The 13,398-nt window shown below is 33.0% G+C and overlaps 1 protein-coding gene across 1 annotated transcript; it reads right to left on the minus strand.

The window, feature by feature from the left end:
• Positions 1-567: 567 nt before the first annotated feature.
• LOC108036006 (uncharacterized) lies at positions 568-12,741 on the minus strand. Its single transcript, XM_017111902.2, is given in 8 exon segments — positions 568-618; positions 620-980; positions 1,047-1,448; positions 4,433-4,549; positions 4,615-4,856; positions 5,573-5,691; positions 12,391-12,531; positions 12,646-12,741. Coding segments are annotated over 6 exon segments (1,200 nt in total). The 5' UTR covers positions 5,600-5,691; positions 12,391-12,531; positions 12,646-12,741.
• Between the last annotated feature and the right edge of the window lie 657 nt (positions 12,742-13,398).

Consider the following 13,398-nt stretch of genomic DNA (forward strand, 5'->3'; position numbering starts at 1 on the left):
AAATATATATACAAATATACCTAAGAAAACAAAATCTACTGTTATGGTGACGATCGTACCTAAGATACCGTAAATACTATAAATGGTTTTGTGAGAAAGAGTAGTGAAAATTGGATCTGCTTAAGGCCATGGAGATAAATGTGCAAACTCTTTTATTCTTACAAAAATTACGCGTATTTTTGTAAAACACATAAGTTTGATGCTACGTACAAAAGTTTTTCGTAATACTGGATTTTCTGGCATTCTTTAAAATGAAAATTGTATTTTGTTTATCGGTTCGTCCCAAAACTTTTTTTAAGTTTGGCGGAAAACCTGGTTTAAAAAGCTACATTTAATAAACTACTACAGACTTGTACTCCCAAATGTATTTTTCAATCCGATTTTAACATTTTTTCGACTTTAGAAGGCTAACGAAAGTAATCAGAGCTACAGCGCACTATCTAAAGAAGAAAAAAAATGTAAACGACCCAACCAAAAGGTGTGCTAGCGGACTGGGTTAACCCTTACCAGTTTTGAATTAAAGAGGCAGGAACTTTAAAATAGTTGTTTTTTAATTATTTACCTCACTTAAAAGAGATCGATTTCGCTCTCTGAAATGCGATTTTCGTATTGGGTATGTCCTTGGAACACCAATGACGGAATGATCTCTTTCGGTGGAATCAATGGAAAAAAGCTCAGTTGATGGAATTTTTATGCGGGCTGCTCGATTATTTCCAGGAAACAAAGTCTTGTGTTCCTTATTAGATAGACTTTCTTTTTTATTATAAGAAGATGTATTGCCGATGCGTCTTGTGGTAGCTTTGGCGCCAGTCCTATGTCCATTTTTATTACTTTTGTCGTTCTGAAAATTTTGCTCATTTATAATTGACATGCGATTAACGTCACTATATTGGTAACTATTTCCATCAGGGCTGCGATTTTCATCCATTAATATAGAATCCGATGGACTACCAGTTTGAGGATTATAATTCAGTAGAACGCTGTTGATTAGAGATATTTAAGGCAAAAATGTAAGGTTGCTTAATGTAATTTTAAATTATAGTTACTTTTTCCCGTTGGCAATTTCTTTTAGGGCTGCAGCGCGTGCAGCTAACTCCTCGTCTCTACGTTGCTCTGTCAATTCCTTAGCTCTCTCTGTCCATATCAACTCTTTCAGTTTTTGAAAACTGCCTTGTATTGGAACTGAATTTTGACTTTCTTTTGCATTATTGCCGGTACCATTCGGGACTCCCATATATCGATTTTTACTTGATCTACGTGATGACAAAGAAGCCCCGTTTTGTGGGCGAGATTCGGCTCCGTAATACCGAGATTGACTTGAACCTGGTCCCAATTCAACCAATCTTTGATGGTGTTCAAATGGAGCGCGTTGTGGGGTATTCGGCTCTCTGTTGACAACACGGCCAAAAACGGGCGACCTAGCTCTTTCTCTCACGCTCATTCTTAGTCTAATAACATTTAAAGGACAATGAAGAAAATGTATAAAATTATAAAATAAATATAAGTTTTTAATAGAAAAGAACATAAACATATTGAGTAGAGTTCTTTAGTTAGTTAGCTTTCGTGTAATTTTATTTTGACGATAACGCCTCTAATTATCCATATCTTATTTAAGATACTTAATATTGCGGAAATTTGTATTTGAATCTAAAAACAGTATGAGAGTGGCGAACGGCACCCATATAAGCTAGGTAAACTAACCTTTTGGCGGACGTAATCTCCTTTTTATTTTGGGGTTATTAAGTCATAGGAAGAACCTAATCTTGGTGCAGTTCAAAAATATTGCTGTGAAATCACTGGGGACGGCAGTCCACGTAGTGACAAAGTGCACAACAGAGTGTGCAAAGGCAACTTCCCGGTGGGGATAAATTAGTTTCTTAAGTTTCTCACTTAAAATAAGCGTCGAATGACACCTAAAGTGTCAATTTTAACAATTACAAAAATGTACTTATTTAGTAAAATGTATAATACATTTTCGTCACATAATTTGATATTGGCACTTTATTTTTGCTCTAGGTCACTAGACTTTTACCTCGTTAAGAGGTGTTTTTGTTTGATAAACTATATGCCTAGAGCCATATTTGATCCCCCGTACTTACAACAAGAACGGAAGTTGATTTCGGCAAGCCGAAGTTTGTATACCCTTATAGTTATAAGAAATAATCAACGTTAGTGACACCACCAATTTTCCGATCGTGCCAATGACAGCTATATGATATAGTCGTCCGATTTTGATAAAATTATATCCGAAATTCAGAACAACAATTTTCCGATTGTTTCTATGGCAGCTCTATGATGCTATGGTCCGATTTCTATAAAATTAAATTAAAAATTAAATAATAAGATATAGTTGGCCGATCCGGTTGTTTCCGACTTATATACTACTACAAAAAAAAGGAGACTGGATCAGAAAACAATTACTGCGGTTATGGGATGAGACCTTCTCGATTTCATTTCATGAAATGGGCTGATTTATGTGTGCATAAGCACCTTTTCGACAATCAATGGAAAGGTCCTTTAAATGCCGTTTGCTTTCCTTAACCCATTCAGTACTTATTGAAAATTCCAAATTTGTGTGAAAATCTACTTTTTAAATTTTTTTCTTCGTCTTGAAAATTTAAATGTTTTGATGCAACAAGTTTGTTCAAACAAAAATATAAGTAAGTGCAAAAAAAATGTTTCAAAAATATTTTTTGTATATTTATTAACGTCGGTTTTTACCGAAAACGATATATTTCGTATTTTTGGTCTTTTTATTATTTAGACATTAATGATCCGATTGTTTCAATAGCAATTACATGATAATGTCGTCCGATTTTTTTTTATTTCAAATTTTAAAATAATAATATAGTTATATTCGCGTGTCAAAAAACCCAAAGTAACAATTTTGCTTAACATTTTTTTTGTTGCATTCCTTTGGGAGTCATAGGATATTGTTGTTCCGGCTTATATACTATCTGCAATAAACATATCACTTTTTGGAAACAGCTTAAAAGCCAAGAGAATATATTACGTAGAAGTTCACAGACGGACATGGCTAGATCGACTCGTCTGGTGATACCGATCTAAAATATATAATATTTGCAGTCAGAAACTAGTCACTGCGTTGTAAACATTTGCTGAAATCATTAAACCCTCGGCAAGGGTAAATAATATTTTTTTTGTACACTCGTTAATTTCAAGTTTCCAAATAAGAAGAATTTTTTATCTGACTAAAACTCTATTTTGAAATATGAACTTTAAAACAAATTTTGCAGAATTTAGTTGTTTTTATACCCTTGCAGAGGGTATAATGATTTCAGTCAGAAGTTTGCAACGCAGTAAAGGAGACGTTTCCGACCCCATAAAGTATATATTCTATATATTCTTGATCAGCGTCACAAGACGAGTCGATCTAGCCATGTTCGTCTGTCCGTCCGTCTGTCCGTCCGTTTCTACGCAAACTAGTCTCTCAGTTTTAAAGCTATCGGGCTGAAACTTTCCCAAAAGTCTTCTTTCTATTGCAGGTAGTATATAAGTCGGAACCGAATCGGACAACTATATCTTATAGCTCCCATAGGGACAATCGGGGGAAAAAAAAATAAAAAAATTATATCTTCGGTGTTTTTAGCATAAAACCTTCTAAGCTTGGAAATAACATTTTTTTATTAGTTCTGAATTTCGAATTAAATTTTATCAAAATCGGAAGACTATATCATATAGCTGCCATATGAACGATCGGAAAATTAGTAGTAAAATAATATGAAAAAATTATATCTTTGGTGTTTTGTAACATAAAACCTTCTAAGCTTGGAAATAACATTTTTTAATTAGTTCTGAATTTCGAATTAAATTTTATCAAAATCGGAAGACTATATCCTATAGCTGTCATAGGAACGATAGGAAAATTGGTGGGAAAAAAATATATAACAAACCTTCTTAGCTTGGAAATTAGTGGGAAAATAATATGAAAAATTATTTACTAAAGTTGATTATTTCTTATAACTGCAAGGGTTTACAAACTTCGGCTTGCCGAAGTTAACTTCCTTTCTTGTTAAATCTAAAATTAAACAAATTTGAAAATATATAAAAAAAAAACATTTAAAGTTTTTGATCTAGTCTCAAAATAGTGCGAAGCGATTATTTTTATTATAGGGGAAGCTTGCTTTAGGGGCTTTTCCATGTGTACCCAAACTAACCTAGAATGTGTCCCCAAAATGTAAGAAGTAAATTCCAAGCATTTTTAAAGTAAAGAAAGAAATAGTAAGCAAGCGTCGGGGGAGTATTCGAGCGGTCGAAAAAGTTTGACGTGCAATTTCTCGGCTTTTCATTTTTACAATTTTACTTAATTAGTGGGAAAAATACTTTTTGGAGACGCAACATTAATTGCATTCTGGATGAAACTTTATTCCAGTTGAACCTAAAAAAACTGTTTTTACATTAAAATACTTACGATCCGAGCATTCGTGAGTTCAATAAAAGCGGTTCCCAAACATTATAAGTAAAGGGATCCCGGTATGTTGGTATTTCATTCGTGATTTCTGCAGCTCGGGATTGCCTTTTTGAAAATCTATAAAGACAAGAACTTTTTTAGTTTATAAATTTTCTAGAAACTTTTAATTTTGAAACGCTTACATCCACATGGCACGAAGCTGTTCGCATGTTGGCTCCTGTGAGTTTAGGGAAAATGTTTTTGGGACAAACACTTCCCCAACTGTACTTACACCACCAGAATTAACGATATGTGCTGATTCTTCAGCTTTAGCTCCGTTGTTATTATTTAAATTTCTTTCTCGATTGCGAGCACCAATATAATTGGAATTTCCAAGTCTAATAATTGCCAAAATTACCAATACATCAATTTGTATATATTTTACCTGCAAAGATATAATTTTTTAATTATATATTTTACGTTGAACTTACAAGCATTTTTATTATAATTTTATTATCAAAACTAAATTAAAAGCCATATTTTAATATATAACAACTTCAACAATTCCAGTCGTTCCTATACTTAAAATATCCAATTAATTTCGCCTACCTGCTTTATACTTCCTGAAAATTACAATATACTCCTTTTCTATACGAGTTACGTATGATCATAATAAGCTATAAAAACTCTGTAGAGTCATGATAGCTTACCGAGGGCACAATAACCCATTTTTGCTTAGCGCCTTTTCTTTTATTATAATAACAAAAAGTGAAGCTTAAGGAAAATCGAGGAATAAATATATCGGCCTTTTCCGGGACTGCACACAGTAATTGTACTTATTTATTATTTGTTATTAAGGGAACGGTTCGATTAAAATAATGTTCGACGTGTAGATTGGTATTGGTTTCAGAACAAAATAAAATTTCGCTGTTATTCGACAGACTAAATTAGCCGGACACTATGCACAGATTTCTTTGAAAGAGTTTTTTATTGGTACTTAATACTTGAGGCATACTTTTTTTTAAACCGTCTCTATTGGTAATCATACAATTAATAAAAGAATATGTAAGCGTGGACATTGCTCAAATAGGCATTTGTAAATGCGAAAGATACATATAATATTTAAACATCCACTTAACCACTCTTGTTTTGAATACATACCAATATACGATTGCACTGCATTTTCATGTTGTTAGTTATATTAGAGTTCCAGAACGGTCGCCAAATGTATTAACGCTTCTCTTATTTGCATTGGATTGATATATATTTTAATACGTGGTCTATCATTAAAAAAAATGTTGATAAGATTATTATAATTCATGTAAATTTAGTTAATTGAACATAAGACATGCACACACAGGAAAATTACACTATAATATATGATAGATAATATATTTATAATTAAAGTATTATATTAAAGTATTCGAACATTTTTTAACTCTTTAGTTTTAGTTTGCTAATTAACTTTAGACTGCTTATACAACAAATTAAAGTTCTTTAAATTAACTAAATCCCTAGGAGATTGAGTTGTATTTGAGTATATTTATACCCTTGTCATTTAATCAAAAACGGACGACTATATCAATTCTGAATCAACCTAGCGATAATGCTTAAAAATTTAACATTGTGTTACTAACGTTGATTATTTCTTATAAATGGAAAGGCATGCAAACTTCGTATTGCCAAAGTTAACTTCTTTTTTTGTTTAAATTAACTTTGGTTTAAAAATTATTTTTAGTCTACGATGACTTATTTACCCTTAAGCTTAGTACTCAGATCGACTAAAAGTTCAGCTAGTGAGGAAAGTTTTCAAAGCTCACGCGCAATCAATGTAGCATGGTCTTACGGTCAAGCCGCGAACATTTGAAAATTTTCAAAAAAGACGAATCTGCTGGTGCACTCTTTCTAATCTGCACTGACCTGTTGAAAGCGTCTTTGGCGTGGTTTGTAAAAAGTCAAAAAAAAAAAAGTCAAAAATATTTTAAGTGGGTATGCAGTAAGGAGACGTTTTCGACCCTATAATGTAACATACATAATACATTCTTGATCAGCATCATTAGTCAATGTTTGTCTGTCCGTCCATCTGAAAGTCCGCTTATATGCAAACTCTTTCTCAGTTTAAAAGCTACCGGGATGAAACATGTCCAAACGTCTAAGTTATATTGCAGCTCAGATAGAAAATATTTTAAAACAAGGAAGAACGCTATGGTCGAGTGCATCGACTATCAGATTCCCGTTACCCAGCTTAAGGAAGCAAAAGGATAATGAAGATTTATAAGCAGAAAAGCGATATTTTAGGACGCCACCTATCGTCTATTTCAGTAGATGTTATGTGGGCGGCATAAAGATTTAAGCGTTTTGGCCATTTATGGGCTTTAGAGTGGGCGTGGCACTTTTTTGGTGAGTCGGTACGTATTGATGAGTCAAATACATTTTAGTTAAAGTTTTGTTTCTATTATAAAAACTGTAGGCGCTAAAGATTTTCGCAGATTGTGTTAGAGTGGGCGTGGCACCCCGCTGAAACAAACTTGAGCTGCGTAGGAATCTGCATGTCAAGTATGAATATTCTAGCTCTTATAGTTTCGGAGATCTCAGCGTTCATACGGACCGACGGACAGATGACAGACGGCAGATGGCTGGATCGACGGCTAGTGATCCTGATCAAGAATATATATACTTTATGGGGTCGAAAACGCTTCCTTTTACCTGTGACATACTTTCTGACGAATCTAGTATACTCTTTTACTTTACGAGCAATGGGTATAAAAAGTGAAAAAATATAACTTTGGTTTTCTGGTCATTTCTCATTTTTCTTTTAACTTTTTAGAACTTTAAATAATATTAAAAAATATCCAACAATTGCATAAGTAATATCAAAATAATGCAATAGTACATCGTTTTTTGGTAAACATGTATGTACGTTACTAAATTGATTATTAGCATTATCTTAATACTTCTATATTTTGTTTTTAAATTATATACCGGGTCATGCCTAACCAATTTAGGTTATATTTTATTTATTTATTTTTATAATATTTTAAATTTCAACTACAACCGTCCATACAAACCTAACAAGTCATATTTGAAAAAAAATCCATGGAATCATCGATTTAGCGTCGCTTGTGAACAGCTGTGTTTATTTTTGTGCCCCGAGTTTTTGTCTTTTTCAGTGATTTTGTGCGAGTGTTCTGTGTGTATTTATTTACAAAGATTAGCCTTACAATTGCGCTAGTAATTTTCAATAGATCTCCCAGTAAACGGGTAAGAGTTATTTAGCATTTCTATTAGGTTTGCTTAACCTCTTAGCTTTGTTTGTGTAACTTACGCTCCTAAACTTGCTAAAACTCTTGTACTCCCTCTCAATCTCCCTCGCTCTATTTTATAAATGTAACCTGTTGCCTATGCACCCGCTGAATTTCTGGCAGACTTTTTCGGTGCTATTTTCTGCAACTCTCTCTCTCTCTCTCTCTTGCTTGACTTACTTTGTATTTGTTCGTGCTGAAAGTTGTTAGTGTCGCACAAGCCACGCTCAGTCAATAGAATATTTTTTACGTTTTGATACATTTTCGCAACCTCGCGCTCCTATTTTTTTTGTGTTTGATTTTTGAATTTGATCCCAGTGCCAAATTTACGTTGAGGTATTTTGGATATTTTATTTCATTTGTTTGTCTTATAATGGCCCTTGTCTGTTCCATGAAAAACTGCACACTTGCGTCTTTAACGAAAGACCCCTTTATTTTTTACTGGCTCTGCGACTCGATGATGCACTTCAAATGTGCAGGATTCGCCGGCAGAGTTAAAGATTTTATTGATCTTTTATTTTTTATTTTTATTTTATTGATCATGTGGTTCCTGCAAGGAAGTGGTGGTTGAGATGAGCGGCTTTATGAACACGGCTTTATGAGCACACTCGAGACAGCCTGTTGAATATCTCGGGTGCTTTTAGGCAACTCAATGAAGGGTTTAATGCCGTCTGTGCCCAGTTTAATAATAAAAAATTATTAACCGAGTCGCCTAAACGCAAAAAAGCCAGCTTAACCGCTGTTAATACCACCATGGAATCCAACCCAAATCCGAACTTGGTAGCAGTATGGATACAGCTACATAGCTCGAGTGAAGTCCATGGTTTATTTTATTTGTCAAAGCTTTGTACTGTCAGATCGATAAAAAAAATTGCACCTAAAACTTGAATTTAGTGTTTAAGTATTGATAATATTAAGGCCTATCGCATCAAAGGTATATTTTATTGCATGGCGTCGAATCTAAATCTCTCAATCTCCCTCGCTCTATTTTATAAATGTAACCTGTTGCCTATGCACCCGCTGAATTTCTGGCAGACTTTTTCGGTGCTATTTTCTGCAACTCTCTCTCTCTCTCTCTCTTGCTTGACTTACTTTGTATTTGTTCGTGCTGAAAGTTGTTAGTGTCGCACAAGCCACGCTCAGTCAATAGAATATTTTTTACGTTTTGATACATTTTCGCAACCTCGCGCTCCTATTTTTTTTGTGTTTGATTTTTGAATTTGATCCCAGTGCCAAATTTACGTTGAGGTATTTTGGATATTTTATTTCATTTGTTTGTCTTATAATGGCCCTTGTCTGTTCCATGAAAAACTGCACACTTGCGTCTTTAACGAAAGACCCCTTTATTTTTTACTGGCTCTGCGACTCGATGATGCACTTCAAATGTGCAGGATTCGCCGGCAGAGTTAAAGATTTTATTGATCTTTTATTTTTTATTTTTATTTTATTGATCATGTGGTTCCTGCAAGGAAGTGGTGGTTGAGATGAGCGGCTTTATGAACACGGCTTTATGAGCACACTCGAGACAGCCTGTTGAATATCTCGGGTGCTTTTAGGCAACTCAATGAGGGGTTTAATGCCGTCTGTGCCCAGTTTAATAATAAAAAATTATTAACCGAGTCGCCTAAACGCAAAAAAGCCAGCTTAACCGCTGTTAATACCACCATGGAATCCAACCCAAATCCGAACTTGGTAGCAGTATGGATACAGCTACATAGCTCGAGTGAAGTCCATGGTTTATTTTATTTGTCAAAGCTTTGTACTGTCAGATCGATAAAAAAAATTGCACCTAAAACTTGAATTTAGTGTTTAAGTATTGATAATATTAAGGCCTATCGCATCAAAGGTATATTTTATTGCATGGCGTCGAATCTAAACATTTTAGAAAGTCTATTGTATATGTACAAGCATTTGTTGTCATTGTTCTGACGTCAAAACTTTCGTATGTTGATGGTGCGTAATTGACACGACCCCTTACCTCGTTAAGAGGGTTTTTACTCAGCTTAAGGGAGCAAAAGGGAAGTGGAGATATATAGGTTCAAACTTTTTTTTAAGTCAATCGATAGGTATTGATGACAAATATCGTAACAATTTTTTTTTAGGTCAATCGATAAGTATTGACAAATATATTATTTTTTAAATTTTAAAATTGTAGGCGTTACAGTGGGCGTGACGCCCAGCTGAAACAAAGCTGCGCTGCGCAAGAAGCTCAGGAATCTATACACCAAATTCTAACATTCTAACTTTTGTAGACTCAGCGTTCATACGGTCGGACAGATAGTAAATATGGCTAGCTCAACTCGTCTAGAGATCCTGATCAACTTTATGGGGTCGGAAACGCTTCTTTCTGTTTGTTACACACTCTGCAACGAATCTGGTATGCCCTTTTACTCTACGAGTAACGGGTATAAAAATCTATTACGAATGCATAGTCTTGGGCATTCAAGTAGACATTGAAACTCAATATCTTTAATTTTGAATTTTGAAGACAAAAAACAAATTTGTAAAATTTGATCTGTTGTTCACATAGTTGTATTTTCCCCCAAAATTTGCGTTACACGACACCTACACTGTCACGATCGGATGCTCCGTTCAAAAGTAATACGAAAACAAAATTTTGGGGTACTTCTCAAAATGAAAGTTTTATTCTGTTTGTCCCAAAATGTTATTTTAGACTCCTGAAAATTCTAGACGATGTTAAACAGCTCCATATAAGAATCAATAGTTTTTCCACTTTTGGAAAACTAGCTAGTTTGGCGGGAAAACAGCTATGATAGTTAAATATTTACACCCGTAATCTATCTCTATTTTAACATATAATGTCTTACTAACAGTTCCGCATAAGAAACTTGAATTCTACGAATTTTAGGAAAGTATATTTCTGATATCGCATCGTTGACAAACAAAAGTTTTGGTATCAGCTTTGGGACGAAAATGTAATAAAAGATTTACTAAATAAATGCACTTTCTACATTTTTTATATTTAGCAGGCTGCAATTCAATATCCCTGTGTTGGATTTGGATAAAGAGTGCTGAATGTACAAAATTAATGTAGTGCATTTATTTAGCAGATCGTAATTATGTTATTTATTTATGTTGTTATTACGTTATGAAATCATAACACCCTCTGCAAGTTAAAAAAAAGGAGGAATAGGCCCAAGGAGGCTTTTTCGACCCCATTAAGTATACTGGTTTTTTATCACAATCAAAAGACAAGAGTATCTAACCATGTCCGTTAATCCGTTCGTCTGTTCGTCCACTTCCCCGCAAACTAGTATATCAGTTTTAAAGCTATCGGGCTGAAACTTTCCTAAAAGTCTCCTTTCTTTTGCAGGTTGTATATAAGTCGGAACCAGCCAGACATCTATATCTTACAGCTCCCATAGGAGTAATCGGTAAAAATAATAAAGCAAACTATATCTTTGGTGTTTTTTAACACATACCTCTACACACGGAAATATAATTTTTTTAATTGGTTCTGAATGTCGAATTTAATTTTATAAAAATTGGACCATAGAAACGAACGGAAAAGTAGTGGGAAAGTACTATGAAACACTATATATATATATATATATTGTGTTTCCTGACATATTTCTTATACCATTGGAAATATATTTTTTTGTATTTTGAGGAATTAAATTGTATAGCAAGGAAGAACGCTATAGGTAAGTGATCACCTCGCTTAAGGGGGCAAAAGGGAAATGGAGATATATAGGCAGCAATTGTAGAGCGCCACATGCCCGCTATTTCACCGTTTGTGGCTGCCATAGAAATTAAATTGGCGTCTCGTGGCACTTAGATAAATAATTCCTTTTAACTTCTTGGCTCTTACACAAGGGTGTAAATGTATAAGAAATAGCAATTAGCTCAAAAAATTAAACAAATGATCAGTAAATAAATCTCTTTTTTATAGACAAAATATTATATACACTGGTTGGCATAAGTATTTTGACGAAACACAAGTTAAATATACTCATAATTTGATCTTACTTCTTTTAACTTTTGGCATCAATGCCGCTAGAACGATACAATACTTTCGTTAAATCTTTCAGAACTTATTGAAAAGGACGAAATTGTGTGAAACTTTTTAAACTTTTTCTTCGTCTTGAAAACCAAATTTTTTATGCAAAAGTTTTCTGTAAAGAAAAATAAAAGTAACTCCAAAAATAAATTTAAAAAAATAATTTTTTATTCATTTTTAAGGTAAAAATATGTCAGAAAAATCGTGTATGAAAAAAAGAAAAATATTTCTGAAATGCATGCTTTTGAACATTTTTAAAAAATAATAACAAAAAGGTAAGCAAAATTATTTTTGAAAAACTCTTCTTGCAGTTACAATTAGTTTTGTTTTGAGAAACATTTTGCACCAAAAAAATTAAAGTTTTCAAGACGGAGAAAAAAGGAGATTATGCCAAAAGAAATAAAAGTAAGTTAAATTAATTATTATTATAAGTTATTATTAACTTTTGTTTCAAGCAGTGTATTTCTGTCAATTACCTAATAGGTTAAAAACAATTTCATGATTAAAAAATTGTTGCATGATAATTTACTTTGTAATGATATTTAATTATGTGCATTTTAAAGTGCAGGTGCGGTGCTCACAAACGAATTATTAATGGTGCATTTAGCTTGAAAATTGTGCAAATTCTCGTATTTTAGCATAAATGTTTCATTTACTTTTTCCTGATTTTTTTGTATTTTCCAATTACGCAATTATGCATTTTAAGAAAGTTGCGTTTCTTCGGCCAAGAATAAAAAAAACGAATGCACTTTTGATGCATAGTTTTATAGAAGATCCCTGTGTCAGATCTCATCCTGCTGAAAAATATCGTATTTTAAAAATAACTTAAATGGATACATACAAAGTTTTTGGTTTTGGTTTGTAAGCGACGAACCCTTTAGTACAATTTGAATAATAGCAAATTTATTTACCTTTACATTTAGTTCCTTTTATCGCCGCGCCATCTATTTCTTTAATTTTAGTTAATGTATTTGCGTACGAAGTAACAACTTTGATGTTTTATGATGCTAAAACAATTATTTTTCAAAATAATTTATACAAGCTTTCTATTATTTCAGAACTTTACTAAGGCTGTATAAGTATTTTATGAATGAAATGAATAGCGTATGCTTTTGTTACCTATATATACCGTTTTCTTGAGAAAATACAAAATTAAGTCATGCGCAGAAAAATATTTACGACATTGGTAAAGAGTTTTGGAACAATAAAATAAACATTAAATTTCAAGATATAAAATAATAATTTTATCAAAAATTATAAAGTAATAAAAGTTTAATTTAACCCATTCAGTCCTCGAAATATAAAATTAAAAAAAAATTGTGTAAGTGTTAGAGCACTCAAGTTAACACTCCACAAGCGGGCTTTAATGAAAGAAAACTTATTGTGTACCTGTAGTCAACAATTTTTACTACAACGTCTCTTACACACAGCAGATATTAAACTAAATACAAGTTGACTTGTATCGTATGCAGCTTGCAGCTAAATTCACGCATGCGCGAGCGCGAAGCTATTCAACTCGTAGCTCTCTTTTAAGTTTAACGTGTCCAATTATAAGGATAAGACTAGTGGGCTAAAAGCTTAAAGCTTACATTTTGTTGCACTAAAAGTAAAATTTCTTTTATTTATAACATTTGTGGTCGAATAGCTACTTAAATGTTAACGTT

This window comes from Drosophila biarmipes, chromosome 4 (genome assembly GCF_025231255.1).
Source record: "Drosophila biarmipes strain raj3 chromosome 4, RU_DBia_V1.1, whole genome shotgun sequence".
Classification (NCBI taxonomy): domain Eukaryota; kingdom Metazoa; phylum Arthropoda; class Insecta; order Diptera; family Drosophilidae; genus Drosophila; species Drosophila biarmipes.